This window comes from Bacillus rossius, chromosome 1 (assembly GCF_032445375.1).
Source record: "Bacillus rossius redtenbacheri isolate Brsri chromosome 1, Brsri_v3, whole genome shotgun sequence".
Lineage (NCBI taxonomy): Eukaryota > Metazoa > Arthropoda > Insecta > Phasmatodea > Bacillidae > Bacillus > Bacillus rossius.
Genome location: NC_086330.1, coordinates 39,427,698 through 39,443,547, shown reverse-complemented (window position 1 = coordinate 39,443,547; position 15,850 = coordinate 39,427,698). Strand labels below are relative to the sequence as shown.

The 15,850-nt window shown below is 38.2% G+C and overlaps 1 protein-coding gene across 1 annotated transcript; it reads left to right on the top strand.

The window, feature by feature from the left end:
• The first annotated feature begins 7,435 nt into the window (after positions 1–7,435).
• On the top strand, positions 7,436–14,316 carry LOC134544735 (uncharacterized). Its single transcript, XM_063388567.1, has 3 exons — positions 7,436–7,450; positions 11,944–12,258; positions 12,781–14,316. Exons 1-3 carry the CDS (start codon positions 7,436–7,438, stop codon positions 14,314–14,316), a joined length of 1,866 nt encoding a protein of 621 aa, XP_063244637.1.
• The last annotated feature ends 1,534 nt before the right edge of the window (positions 14,317–15,850 follow it).

Here is a 15,850-nt window from a genome sequence, read left to right as displayed (position 1 = left end):
GCATGGATGCGAGTAGGGAAGGCCATAGCATGGCTGGGACTGCGGCAAGGTGTTTGGGAGCATGGTTAAGTACTGGAAATACGATTAAAGTTAATATTTATTATTGCATTTAATATTGCCAAAATAATACTGACGTGTTAAAGAGTAAAAGACAGCATGTATGATTGCAATTACGTTTACAAGTTACACTTCAATAATGGCATAAATGGTTAGACAATTTTAATAGTGACATTAACCATTGACAATTGACAATTGACAAACAAAATTTACGTGGACGAGACATCTCTCAAGAGCTTAACGATAAGATTAAAGAGGACGGCTACGAGTTGCCAACCGTAGAGAGCGCCCTCCAACACCTCGGGAATGCTGCCATATTTTCCGTTATTGATTTAAATGCTAGCTTCCACCAGTGTCTCTTGCAATAATTATGAACCAGCCTAAATTCCCCAGCCTCCTTCTTAGGAACTAAAAAGGAAGGCGAACTTAAATCGGAAACAGAGGGAGCAATGACTCCTGCATCTAAGAGACGATCAATGATATTTTTCAATTTTTGTAACTTAGGGGGTGAGATTTTATGTCCCTTTTCCCTGATGGGAGTCGTGTCCTTAAGATAGAATTTATAGGGCATGACATCACACCTGCCTATTCGGCTGGTAATTACGTCAGAATACGTATTCATGACGTCAGCTATGACAGCGTCCCTATTTATGACGTCAGAATTGTTGGAGCACAACATGACGATAGGCGCGGAGTCTTGATGATGAGTCTAATTTTTTTAGATGGATGAAAGCCGAATACGATTTCCTGATTAGCGACGTCTAACAAACATCGAGTTTTTCCCAGGAAATCTAATCCCAAAATAAGCGGGTGACATAACCCCGGAACTACATTAAATCGCCAATTTCATGAGAAACCCGCGATTTTTAAATGAAGTTCAACTTCAACGTCAGAATGAACAATCACGCCGTTGGCGACTCAAATCTTTACGTCAGAGCCGGTACATACGCGGCTTAACAAATGAGGATTTTTGATGCGACAAGCATCGAACAAGTCAGAGCTAATTAAGGAACGGGTAGCACCAGAATCTATTAAGGCCGGAATAATTTCGCCAAACAGACTAACGTGTACAAAATTATTAAACAATTGATGAGCGGCCTTCCTCATGCGACGACCGTGGCGACCACTCGCACGCCCGGTCAGGGCCCGTTTCCCGGACATTGACTTCTGTAATGCCCTGTGCGTTTACACCGGAAACATTTCCGCTGCTTGCGGCTCACAGCGGGCTGCGTGCACTCAGATACCGCGTGGCCGAAAGTACAACAGTTGGCACACCTGGGACGATTAGAGAACGGGCCGGGCGCATTCGCCGACTCAGGACGTCTGCCGGCGGCAAGACTCGCCCCGACAGACGGATCACTAACACTAGCCGCGCACTCAACGTGTCGCGTTGCGCGTATAGTGTGAGCGGGTTCAGAGCTGACCTGCGCAGCGGACTGAACATTAGGAGATTTGATTTCAGAATTAGAAGCAAAATTACCTGGCGTAGGCATGGTGTGAAAATCCTCCTGATACTTTTGAACTGCTAACAATCTATTTTCCACGACTGAGCTCCACTTGCGGAGAGCACTCAGACTGGAAGGAGGGCTTAGCATAGCGCTATACTGTAACACCAGCGGTGACACGTTGCCTACTATAGTTTGAGTTAATTCAGTTTCCGGGAGGTTCAATTCCAGCACCTCAGCATAGGCCGCAACGGAATTAATAAACTGTAATAGAGGTCCATTAGGTTTCTGAAACCTGAATACTAGCTCACGTTTACACGTTTCCAAAACACGTGGTGGACAGGCGAAATGTAAGACACACGTCTTAAACTGCGCGAAAGTTAAATTTCGACTTATGGCGTCCGTGAGCAGTGGCAAAAACGCCGCACCACAGAGGCTCAAGAGAACTTTCAAAAGCTCCGCCTCACAGACTAGTTTTAATCCAGCTAAGCGTGCAGCCGCAATCAAAAAATCCAGAACCGCACGCGGTTCACAGCGGTCAAGACGAGGGAGAAGTGCCAAATGAAACTTTTGATAGCGATACTGCCCTGAAAGTTTATAAAATGATATCATTTCTAATTAAAAACTAAAATCTACCTTAGAATTGGAGACAATAACGTGTTTGAATTCCAGCAGTATGAATTTCCATTAAAATTTTATAAAAACTATTAGCATTATGAACATCTATAAAAATATATTAAATAGTGTTATTTATTTGAGTAATTGTTATAATAACATCTAATACATTTTTCGGGCCGTTTTTTGATTATTTTATAAAAGTTTAAACTATGGCATTGCACTCTACTTTTTTTTTAATACTTTTACAAGGATAGTCTTTGGCAACCCTGTTGCCAACGATATCACTTGTAAAATTTCAAGGCAAGGTTTTTTTAATAAATTCAGTTTTACAATTTTCGTTGTAAAAAGTACAATTTTTTTTTCCAGTGTAGCATAAGTAAAAACACAATAGAAGTGCTAGTTTACGTGTGTATAGATATAATTAATTTTATATCCTCTGTCCCATGAAATATCTTTTTCTGTTACAAAAATTGTGTTACCAAATGTTGATAAGAATTAAACAAGTATATTCATCAGGCGCAGACCAGACACGTACATAATTGTTGTCTTCCATTATTCTCGCGTAAAAGTTAACCAACAAATGTTGTGTAGAGACACGTCAAGTAACGTGCTCGTTCCGCGATGTGCAACTGTCTCTAGCCTCGCTGAGGACTGCTGTTCATCAAAACGGCTGCCGATCTGTTCTATTGCTGGGATTCGGTTTGGGACTACGGCCTGCAAGTTCGGTTACGGTTCTGTCCCAGCATGGAAGTGCTTATTCGCTGTCTTAACCGAACTTCTTGAAATACTGCCCTTGTGACAGAATGAATATGGAAAACAAAACGAATCTTTACCCGCAGGAGTTGACAAGGCAGCAAGCATGAAGTTACCAAAATATTCAAGTATAAGTTAATTGAATATTATTCTGGACAATCGCCATTGCAGGTTTTCGTTTATCATCGTTGGAAAACCTTTATGACTCACATAACAGTGAAAAATTATAGTGGCGTATGTCAAAAATTGTGTTTTATAATCAGTTTTACTTGATATAACTTAGCTACACAAAACTATAATATTCATCTTGAAATAAATGAAAAAGCATGTAACACTAGTGGTTGCGATAGTTAAGAGCACGACTTTGTTGGATATTAAAAGAAAGGAATGAAAGTACAGAAAAACCTGTATTTAAGTTGTCAAGAGTTTAATGTTAGGGATGTTTGTAAAACTAAGGTCTGAAAAATGCCTGCCCGCCCGCCCGCCCGCCCGAAAATGTATAAATAATAGTTTACGTAAAGTTGTTGAAGTAGAGTTGTATAATGCACTTATATTTGAATTTTAAAATTATGTTTTTCCTGTTTTTTATAATATATGTAGACTGAAAACTAAGTAAATTAAGTGATTTTATTATTTTCAATACAAAAACTGATTTTAATTAAATTTCGTCAGCCTCAAGAACGGAAGTGATGCGTAGGCTCTTAGAGAACCAAAGCACTTAGTAAATTATGGCGATAATCGTGTCCACTTTCCTTCTCGCCGGCCAGAGCATGAAGTGTAGCCATGCTGGGAGCCCGCTCCTCGGAAGGAAAGCCGTCTATTACGCTGCCACTTTCTGTCCCAATGCGTTCGTTCAACTTACGAATGAGTGCAAAGCGAAAATGTACGTGATAATTTTTAGCATAACGGTGAATATTTTGGACACAGTGAAAACTGCTGTCGTCATAATAGACGATAAACACATATTTTTAATGAAAATATTTAAACATAAAATAATACCTTTGAATGGTTATTTGTTACAATTTTAAAAGAAATATGATTTTTTCCGTTTAATATATTTTACTAAACCAAAATAAAACTGAAGCTACAAAAATTTTTTCTGTTATCTAAAAAAAATTACTTTAGGCACAGCCTACAGGAGTACGTAGATTTCGAAGTACTTATTTCTTTTGGAAACCATTCTGGAAACTTTTTTATACTGCTGGAAAAATTTAATAACTTAATGTAAATTACCTCCTACATGTTTTCTAATATTCAAACACGAATGATAAAACATTTTCTCATATTCCATACAGAAAAAATGTTTCGAATATTTTTAACTTAATGCATCCATCATTGAATATTTAGAAGAAATTACGTATTATGCCTACTAAGGTAGTTATGAACTTTTTTAACTTCAATAATTATTCTTCATCCCTTGCTCTAATACGTAGTAGTATAAAAATTTGCTTTGGACAAGGTTTAAATAATATTAAAATGGTTTAAAATATATTCTAACGAATTTTATAGTAAAAAAACTATTTTTTTATTATTATTTTAACCCCTGTTTTTATCAAGCATTTATTAACATAACTTATAACTATGTAATCAAATCTTGTAAGTTGATTTTAACGTACTTCTAATTGTCGTATCGATTTGAAACTTTGCTGGTACATGTATCCCCGATGACAGTACAATAATTTCATGACGTTGACCCGAAAAGGAAATGGAGGAGGGACATTGGGACAAAAAAAAACTACTTTTGAGCTATGGGCAATAACCATGCGTTTTTTATTCCATAAGTCCAGGACATGGTGGCAAATTTGTCCGGGGGTAGACTGCCCCCTTTCCCTGGAGGGGTGGTCACTTGCACCCGATTTTTTCGACATTTAGGTAAAATTGAAGTCCGTTTATTCTGACGTGCTCCCGAGGTCTTCAGGCACCATCGGACCCCCACGTATGAGCCCTCTATGGGGCCGGGCCAAGGGTGGAGGGGGGGTGGGGGTTGTCAATTTCCAAAGAAATTTTCTTTACTCTCAAAATCGATTTTGTGGTGCATTTAGAGGATTTTATTAAAAAATTAAATACAACAAAAAATAAAATAAAATAGTATTTTAAGAAACTAAAAGAAAGAAAACACTTTCTATTTTCTATTAACTAAAAAATAAAAAATAAAAATATTTTTAAATTTAAGTAATTTTTTTAAAAGCGAAAGAATGACTACAACTTTGTATAACGTATTTTTTTAATAAGCTTAAAATAAGAATAAAGTAGTAAAGAAAAAAAATTATTTTAATGAATAAAAGCGTGGGGTGCTTGATATCAGTTTGTCTTAAATTTTCTTTTATCTGTTAAGTTAGTCATTAAGATGATGAAAGAAGAGAGAAATGCCCGCTTCATATCAGATGTCTTAAAAACTCTACCACAAATGGCTATTCTTTAGGACAGCGTCACTATGAAAAAGAAAGAAGAGAGCAGCACCCCACGCATTAAGTATTTGTGAACTTTGATTCGGCGCTACCCGCCAGAGATGGCAGCACAGTGGTTGTTACACATTTCCTTTCCTTGACTTCATCTCATGCACGGAATTATTCTCACCAAATGGCGTATACCGAGAGTTCAAATGTTACACATAAAAAAATTCAAACAAATGATGTCCACAAATCATTCCTCAGTCATTGTAAAATCACTATGAAATGTCAGTCTTCGATAGTCTTGTTAAGGATTTTGCATGGGATTCTGCAAGTTAAACGTTTTCGTAACATGTTGGCCGGAACCATAGCCTTTTTCCTATGACGGGAAACTTTTGTTGTACCGATGACACAGCCAGTTTGAAGTTACTTGGGTAATTACTGTATATTCATGTAATCACGTTTTTTTTATTCCTAAAATATTCGGACGAACAGCTTTCTGACTTGTTAAAAGCCATAAAGTCATCGTTTATAAAAAAATCGCTGCTAAGTTTAAACATTTAAATTATTTTATTCAATGTTTTTTTTATTTAACGTTTCTGATGGCTTAAGTGACTTTTGTCATTTTGTGCGGCGATGAATGAAAAGTTTGAAACTGTTACAAAATTAGTTCATTAAAGCGAAAAGTTATGTTCTCTAGCACACTTAAACAAAAAAAAAGTTACGGGATTTAAAACTACCAAAAAATATTTCCCCTAGTTAAATACATAAGGATGTAAAAAATAAACGATTATACTATATATAAAGTTTATACTATATTCTATATTATATAACGTATATACTTTATACGTTAAATACACTATATTATATAACGTATATACTATATACGTTAAATACTATATTATATAAAGTTTATACTACAGCTGGAAAAAATGAATATCAAGTTGTGTTAGGTTAATCTGGAAGTAATAATAGGCTTAGATAATTTTGAAAAGTATATTTAGGGTAGTATTCCAAGATATTTGGGTAATGTAGAGAATAAGCGCTGAATTTTTGGGATACAGCCGTAGCATAACTCGCTGGTCGTATGCAAGACTGTGTCCAAACCGAATTCCAGTTTATAAATAAATCGGCAACAGTTTTAATAAATGGTGTCCTGCTCGATGCTAGAAACTGGTTCCAACGCATTCCAGCGGACGTTTTGCAACGATCGGTAGGCCTACCATTGTTAAGGCAAAAATATTATAAATGGAGGCATTATCATAAAAAAAATAATGACTTCTCTAATTTTGTAAAGTAGTTTCTGAGTTGCGATTATTTCTTGTACAAAATGTATTCCAGGATAGTTTCTATATCATAAAGTTTCATTTGGCACACCAACACTCTTTGCACGTCCCTCGATCATCACAAAAAATTACTAAATACGAGTTAATGGGGCCAGACGCAGTTCCACCATCTGGATGTAATCAACGAAAAAAATGAGCTCTCTGCATAAACGGAATTTGGGCCACAGATCGGCAACGGATAGGACACCGAAATCCGTTCCCTTAAAATAGGTGACTAGCCGTTTCCTATCGTGCACTAGGAATACGGTTAGGTTACAGGTGTAGCACATTCAACACCTAAACTCTTTTAGATTTGTTATCGCCAAAAATTGTGTGAAGCCTGAGGGGGTCATATGAGCCAAAAAGCTGTCCACGTGTGCCGGTCGTACCTCGAGCCTTCAGAGTCTCTGAGAAAGAGAGAGAGAGAAGGTGGTCCCTCTCTGACGTGTATTGCAGTCGAGGAGTGGAGATGCTCTGAATCCATTCCTGACCTTTCACCTCTTGCCGCTCTTCGGAGGGGAGAGTTTTCGGCGACTATGGTTCCTCCGTTGTCTCTTCTTTTCTTCTCCCCGTCCTTCCTTCACTCCTCTCCCCACCCTCACCTTCGCAAGTCTCATCAACCTCACCTCGCCCACTACCCCCTCTCCCGCCACCCACCACCACCCCGACAGTGAAGCTTCCCCCTTTCAAGGGGAAAAAAAGATCTTGTGTGGAACAAGGTTGAGCCAGGAAGAGCGCTGTTCGCGTCGTCGAGTATATAAAGCCCCGGGCGGGTTCGGGAGGCATCACCAGATCGCCTGAAGAGCAGGCAGCTTCAGGTTCAGAGAGAACCAGTCCTCAGTCCACCATGAAGCACCACCAGGTAACCTGATACACGCCGCCATATTCTTTTTTTATTCGATTAAAAAAAGTTTAGTTTTACTTTCTTTTTTAAGGAAGCATCCTCTGCGGAAAAAAAAAAAATGTTTCTATACTGTCTTCTCGGGAGTCCAAAAATTACCGGGCTGATCTTTTACTAATACCGTGTACTGTAGTTTAGATATAAAACTGGAAACCATAACTGGCATGGAAATTATAAGCTTGAACCCTAAAAGAAGTTAGCATGAACTTGAAGCAAATCACTATTCATGACTGCAATGTGAGACGTAGAACGTCCTTATAAGTATGTACTATTAGAAGTAAAATTATGATAAAAATAGTTTTTTATTGACAAGAATAAATTTTAAAACATATTTAAATAAATAACAAATTAGGAATTATATTATTTAAAACAAACTATGTTACTGAAATAAGGGTGTCTTTTATGATTACTTCAAGTTCAAACAAACTCAAATAACATGTTTAAAAAATATATAATTCTAAAGCATATTATAACACACGACGGATATAAAATTGTAGTCTACTGACATTTTAAACTTGAATATAAATATAAAATATAGATGCATATTTTTCCAAAGTTAACGTGATAGACCTAGGTCAGTTTCAAGGTGGGTTAGACCTATGTCAGATATATTCAGTAAGGGTTCATTATAATCAGTCAGAGTTATAAATTGCTGGTGTGGTAAAGTTAAATTTTTTGTTTTACTAAAAACTTTTTATCGGGAATTAATTTTTTTCTTCTAAAGGAGCAAAGTACGGTGTTAAGGTTTTCATTGTTATTCGTGGGGCAATACATAAACTTTTATGACAATATTTTACGGGATAAATTATTATTTAATTAATTATGAATTGCAAAGAAGCTACTGTTTGTAAGAAAACAGTTTTGAAAGAGCTGTATGTTATAAAAATAAATGTTGAACAATTTATTAAAATATTAATAATTTAACTGTGCTCATAATGTAAATCTTTTAAAAGTATGCTGTTTGTATTAGAAAGTAATTTGAAGTAACGGAAACTAAAAAAGTGCAGATTGTTGTATAAAAGCAAATTTTAAAGCCTTTTTACTTTTAAAAATAAAAATATATAATTTCCAGATATCTTCACGATAAAAGTTCGTAAAAATATTGTCTGCCATTTATGAAAGGTAGACTAAAGGTGATTTTTAAAATTTTAACTACTATAAAATTTCTCTAATCTATATAAGCGACGCGAATGGCAAATTTATCTTCCTCAATCCTGATCTCAAACTTATGTCTTAAATTTAGATCAAAATCCCATTTCTCAGTAAATATATATATATATATATATATATATATATATATATATATATATATATGTATATATTCTGCAAGTATTGTTAGCGTAAATCTTCTATTTTAACAAGTATTCATAATAGGTTATTAGTTATAATACTTTAATTGATAACTTATATTCTAACTGTTTAAAAGTGTCAGATTTTGAAAAATATTCCATTAACTGTGTCTGAGCAATTTACATAGAGACAGCGTGAAATTAGACAGTAATCTGTGGAAAAGTTTCTCATTTTCACTAAGGAACATAACTGATGCAAATAAACTTTCAATTAAAGTCGTAGTAAGAAAGCGTAAGACGAAGATCAAAAACTATAGCCACAAAATCCAGTACCTTCACCGGGAGCCCTCCCCTAAAGTTACGCCACTGGTAGAGCGGCCGTCAAGACTCGCTACGGTACAAGGGAACTAAAGGAGCGCGTGTGTATTGTTCCCGCGGTCAGCCACTGTGACGCAACAACTCCCTCTTCCCCCTTCCTTCCCCCCCTCCACTCCATCAACCCCCGGCAGAAACAAATCTCACGGGCGTTGGGAAACTTCGGTATGTGACGGGACTGCATTAGCGCCCCTTTGAAGGGAATGAAATTCAGTTGGCCGCCGCGAGAGATGGAATCTCGGAGACCGCCTGCAAAAGAAAACCGAGTGGAGAGGGAACAATAACCAAAAAAAAAATTATCAGAAGGCAAGTACAAAGGTTGGTAACACCACAATCCCCCCCCCCCCCCCTTTTCCCCATACACAGGGTTCAATAACAATGCGCCACTTGCGCTTGCTTCACAATGACGGCGTTGCTACCGCCAGTTCTCTCATATGGCCAAGGGTTTCGTTTTGCGAAGGGGGGAGGGGGAAATATCGGCATATCGGCAACACCTAAAAATCGATTGTTTTTTTATTTTTCGATGTAAAACATCTTAGCTCTCGGTATTGGGAATTTGCTGGGAGAAATTTCGTAGATACGACGGAAGTCAAGGAACGTAAATGTGTTAACAACCAAGGTGCTGCCATCTGTGGTGGATGGAGCGAAACCAAAATTCAGAAATACAAAGGGAATTTTTAAAGTAACAACTGTTTAACGAATTTAAACAAGATTGGCGGTATTTTAATAAAAATCCCTTGTCGAGAGCCCGGTCCAAAGCCGGAGATAAAGTAACTTTCTTTTTTAGAGTCATTTTCGTTTTATCAGAGCCGTTTAATTATACGTAGGCTACAGTTTAAAATTTTGGTCTGCAAAACGAATGATTCGTACGTCAACGTATCTGATCCGGCTACGAATTCTAGCAGCGGGTGTGGAAACTACGTGTGATTCGAGTCAAGAAATGTATTTGAAAACACGATTTCCGTATATTCATTACGCTCGGTATTATTTTAAAGAACACGCAAAATTTTGTGTCCAAAATTCGTATTATAAAGTTTATTGCTCACATTTTTTTAAGGCAAATCAATATAAGTTAAAACCACCTGAAAATCCCTTATTTCGTATAATGAATTTATTTCGTCCCGTTAGTTTTAAAAATATATTTTAAAATTAAGAATGAAAAAAAATTAATATATTCAACTTATGTATTTTAATTTAATTATTAAGACAGAAATAAGTTATTTTAATACAAATTTCAATTAATTTTATTATTTTAGGGATATATGTATTGTTTTGTGTAAGAGCCTGAACGAGATGAATAACACCGAAGCATGAATACTAGGTTGTTGCACGGTAAATCAAGGTGGGCAGGAAGAGGATGGTTATGTTATGTTTCTTCTTGTCTCATGTCGTTTCATTAACACAAAACGGAGTACCATACTCTACAAGAGTGAATTATTGAGATTTTGAAAGATCAAGAGCTATCTTCACCCCCTCTCGTTTTGCTAGTATCGAGCGAGTGCGTGAGTCATTAATAGATGTTTTAGGCCGTTATTTCAAACCAGAAAAATAAGGATTTAGGTTTTGAATATGTTACACTTGTACCCTAACCGTATTCCTAGTTCACGATAGGACACGGACAGTCCCTTATTTTTATGGAATGTATTTTGGTGTCCTCTCCGTGACCTGTCTGTTGCCAAAACGTCCACGCATCGTTAATTTCATCCAAATGGTGGACTTGCGTCTGGTTTCATTTACTCACATATATTCAATTTCGTGAACATTGGGGATCATACCAAGCGTATTCGTGTGCCAAAAAGAAACTTTGTGTTAGCAAAAATATCCTGGAAAACTGTGTAAACTTTAATGATAATAACAAGAAATAATCGCAAACTTAAAAAAGTACTTGAGATAATATGAAAGGTGGTTTCATTTTTGTGCAATAGTGATGTTATTATTTAGGAATTTTGCGAGACAATTGTATCGATGGATGCGAAATATCCGCTAGAATGTGTTGGAACCAGTTCCTAGTCTCTCGCAGGACATGGTTTATTAAAACAGTTTCCTTATTAGTATTTGGTTTGGACGGGTTCTCGAATAGAGCCCGTGAGTTAGGTAACAGCCGTATCCCAAAAAGGCAGTGCTTGTTCGCTACATTACTGAACGTCTTGGAATACCGCCCTTAGTCACCCGAATGAAATTAAATCTCAACAATTAGGTGGTTCGTAGTGGAAACAAGTAACTTAGAATAGAAATACGGGAATCGAAAAACGGCCTTTTTGGTTTCAACAGGTTTTTATCCCCACCATAAACCTTTTTTCTAACATATTAGAATATTTTATAATAACATATCATAGTGTCGTTTGACGATATGAATACAGTTGTTAGCATCCCCACGTCTCTTAAAAAAACTTAATTCCAAATTCCAATCACTTTACAGGGAAAGCTATTTGTAGTAGCCAGTCAAAATTAACTTCAGGCTATGCTTTAAAGAAGTTCACAATTAACTTCAGGCTATGCTTTAACGAAGTTCACAATTAGCTTCACCCTATGCTTTAACGAAGCGATATTTTGAATATTAATGGATAAAAAATTATAACGGCCAAATTATATTGAAATGAAGATGGCTTCTTTAAACTACAAAGTTTTATACGAAGTAAATTATAAGATGTACTATGTGTTTTTTTTTTTTTAGGGAAACTAAAATTGTAGTCCAAAATATTGTAGTAAATGTAGAAATTCAGAGAACATGTCTACGTAATGATGCATGAACTTGAACTGATCATTAATTAAGGCATGTTTGCCTTCCAGGGAGCGTGCACGGCCTTCCTCGCCTCGATGTTGGCCGTCAACGTCGTCAGCGGAGGCCTGCTCGGGGGCGGGGCCGGGGGCAGACCGTCGGGCCTGTACGGAGCGCCGGCGTTCGGGGGCGGCAGCGGCGCGTTCGGGGGCGGCTCCAAGCCTTCGACGGCCTTCGGGACGCCGGTGTTCGGCGGAGCTGGGGGTTTCGGCGGCGGCGGCGCGACTGTCTTCGGGGGCGGCAAGCCTTCTGCCATCTTCGGAGCTAACGGGGGCGGCTCCGGCGGGGACTTCGGAGGATACAATGGCGTCTTCGACGGCGGAGTGGTGAGGGGGGGTTTCCGAATAAGTCACTGGTTAATTACCGTCTAGTATAGGCCTGTGTTTGTCACTTATACGTCCAAAAAAATTAATGACTCACATAACGTATAAATTAAAATTGGAGACTATAATATGCTTAGTGTGGGTCGTTTTCTCACATTAAAACAAGCCAGAGTTCAAAAATTATTGTGTTAATTTATTGATGTACATAGTTCAATGATGAAGTGTCTGCCTAGTAGTTGTAAAATACCATTAATACAAGTGTGTAAAGAATACTTAAATTTTTACAATAGAATTTGATTTCATTAATATTTTATATTTTATGAAAGAAAATTTTTAATTGACTACAAAAATTTCAAATTTCAAGAATTGTCAATCGTCAAAATTTAAATGAATTTTTTTTAGTTTATTAACATTAGCTGAGGTAGCTACCTGAGAGATTGTTAACTCATAACAAATTTATATTTAGTAAATTAGCCTGTTTTATAGCTTTATGCAGTATATAATAACTTGGTTCTGTTTCCACAGCCGCAGCCTTACAACTTCCAGTACGCCGTGAAGGACGCCCCTAGCGGCAACGACTACAAGCAGCAAGAGAGCAGCGACGGTTACACCGTGCGGGGAGAGTACCAGGTGCTGCTGCCTGACGGCCGCAACCAGGTGGTCAAGTATCAAGCCAACGACGCCACCGGATACGTCGCCGATGTGCAGTACCAGGGCGTGCCATTCTTCCCGCCTTCCAGCGGCCAAGGTGGCGGCTTCGGCGGATCTTCAAGCGTAGCCCAAGGAGGCTACGGTGGATCTTCAGGCAGCTTCGGTGGGTCTTCAAACGGAATACAAGGAGGCTACGGTGGATCTTCAGGCAGCTTCGGTGGGTCTTCGAACGGAATCCAAGGAGGCTACGGCGGATCTTCAGGCAGCTTCGGTGGGTCTTCAAGCGGAGGCCAAGGAGGGCACGGTGGATCTTCAGGCAGCTTCGGTGGGTCTTCGAACGGAATCCAAGGAGGCTACGGCGGATCTTCAGGCAGCTTCGGTGGGTCTTCAAGCGGAGGCCAAGGAGGGCACGGTGGATCTTCAGGCAGCTTCGGTGGGTCTTCGAGCGGAATCCATGGAGGCTACGGTGGATCTTCAGGCAGCTTCGGTGGGTCTACAAGCGCAGGCCAAGGAGGGCACGGTGGATCTTCAGGTGCCTTCGGCGGGTCATCGGGTGGTAGCCAAGGCAGTTATGGTGGATCTTCGAGCGGAGGACATAGTGGATACAGTGGATCTTCAGGTGGTTTCGGAGGATTTTCAAGCGGAGGCTCCGGTGGTAGCCACGGAAGTTCTTCAAGCAGCTCCAGTGGGTCTTTGAGTGGAGCCCTGGGGAGCTATGGAGTCCCTACGAGCGGAGTTCAGGCCGGCTTCGGTGGGTCTTCAGGGGGTTTTGGAGGATCTTCAAGCGGAGGCTCCCATGGTAGCCACGGAAGTTCTTCAAGCAGCTCCAGTGGGTCTTTGAGTGGAGCCCTGGGGAGCTACGGAGTCCCTACGAGCGGAGGTCAGGCCGGCTTCGGTGGATCTTCAGGGGGTTTTGGAGGATCTTCAAGCGGAGGCTCCCATGGTAGCCACGGAAGTTCTTTAAGCAGCTCCAGTGGGACTTTGAGTGGAGCCCTGGGGAGCTACGGAGTCCCTACGAGCGGAGGTCAGACCAGCTTCGGTGGGTCTTCAGGGGGTTTCGGAGTATCTTCAAGTGAAGGCTCCAGTGGTAGCCACGGAAGTTCTTCAAGCAGCTCCAGTGGGTCTTTGAGTGGATCCCTGGGGAACTACGGAGTCCCTACGAGCGGAGGTCAGGCCGGCTTCGGTGGATCTTCAAGTGGAGGCACCGGTGGTAGCCACGGAAGTTCTTCAAGCAGCTCCAGTGGGTCTTCTAGTGGAGTTCATGCAAGCTACGGAGTCCCTACGAGCGGAGGTCAGGCCGGCTTCGGTGGATCTACGGGTGGAGTCTCCGGCAGTCAGGGAAGCCAAACAGGGCAAGCAGCGGGTCCCGCTGTCTCCAACGCCTACCTACCCCCAAACCACAAGAAGTAAACTACGTCAGACTTAGTGCCAGAGCTTAGGTAAACAACCACTGGAGCTAATTGCACGCAGGCACAGACTTTCTAATGTTCAACGGGTAAACATATGACATTAACTATTCTTCCACTCAAATTATTTTTAATTTTTCGTGGAAAGAATTTGCAATTTGTTTGAAAACAACTTTATCGATTACGCTAGTATTTTCAATACCAGTTTTGTTTTCGGTTAGTTGAAAATATGAAGAGTATTGTGCATGAACAGGCTCCACAACTTTTACTATGTGATATTTTAATGCTTTTCACGTAATTAACTTATTTTATGCTCTTGCTGATCCTTAAAAGTGATCTTTGTTGTGTGGATGTTACATAATGTGTACTAAATTTATTTGAAAATTGAAACAATAAAAATTAATACACAAATAAACTGTGTGTGTTAACCTTACTATAAATTTATCATTTTATTAAAAATAAGAATGTTTTCATACTGTAACTTGGGAGATACAAATTTTTATTTAAACTAAAGTATGTTATGAGACAAATAAATAAAAGTACAAACAAAAAAGAATATTAGCTTTTAAATATATTTTTTCTTGAATTGGCTCAAAACAGAATTCTTAAGAAAAGATGATTTGTGGAGTTACATGAGAAAATTGATTGAATTACAGAGATGATTCAAACATTTTAATAACAATAAATTTATTTTTGTAGCTTTAAAAACAGTAAATTATTGTGCGATATCTCACAAATGTTTCTAGTTTAACAATAAAAACATAATTTCATCAAAATATACGATGTAGGCTATTAATTTTATTACAGGAACTGAAGTTATAAAAAGAAAATTTTAATGTATATGTGAATCTCAAGAAACAATGCGTTAAATTGACAGAGAGATCATATTTTTACTACACTGTAAAAAGATTAACACACTTTATTACTTGTAATACTGCACAGTATTCAGAGTAAATTTAAAACGTTAAACTCTCTCCAAACATACTTCTGCATATTGTCACATTCCCTTTATGTTTATGTATGTGTAGTGTTTGTAAATAGTTGAACACATCGTTATGCAAGAGTGTTTATTTTTTGAGATGATTGAGTGATCAAGATGTTAAAATGGTAAACCGATTCGCGGGTTGTTTCCTGTACCAGTTCTATTTGTTTATTTGAAGCGATTGTTTAGAAATTAAATTATTATATAATTTATTATCAGGTTTAACATACAAAACATTAGAATGGCGCATGTAGCTACATATTCATAGTATAAGAGCAGTTTGTGGTAAATTTACCCATGTAAATTTATAAATAAAAATACATCAATAGCGAGGGTAAATTTACTAAGAAAAGTAAATTTTCTTTTATACCTTAGATAGAAGTTTCCTTTCGCAAAGAGTTTTAAAAACTTGTAAATACACTAAAAAAAAATAGAGAAATTGCTTACACATTCCTTTGCGTAAAATACAACTTTTAAAATTAAATAATAAAACTAATAAATAAGACCAATTCATTTTCCGATATTACATCACCGCTGGCTCACTGATGAGTCACCT

Coding starts and splice junctions, on each gene's coding strand:
- LOC134544735 (XM_063388567.1), top strand. Junction 12,259..12,780: donor GCGTCTTCGACGGCGGAGTG/GTGAGGGGGGGT, acceptor CTGTTTCCACAG/CCGCAGCCTTACAACTTCCA.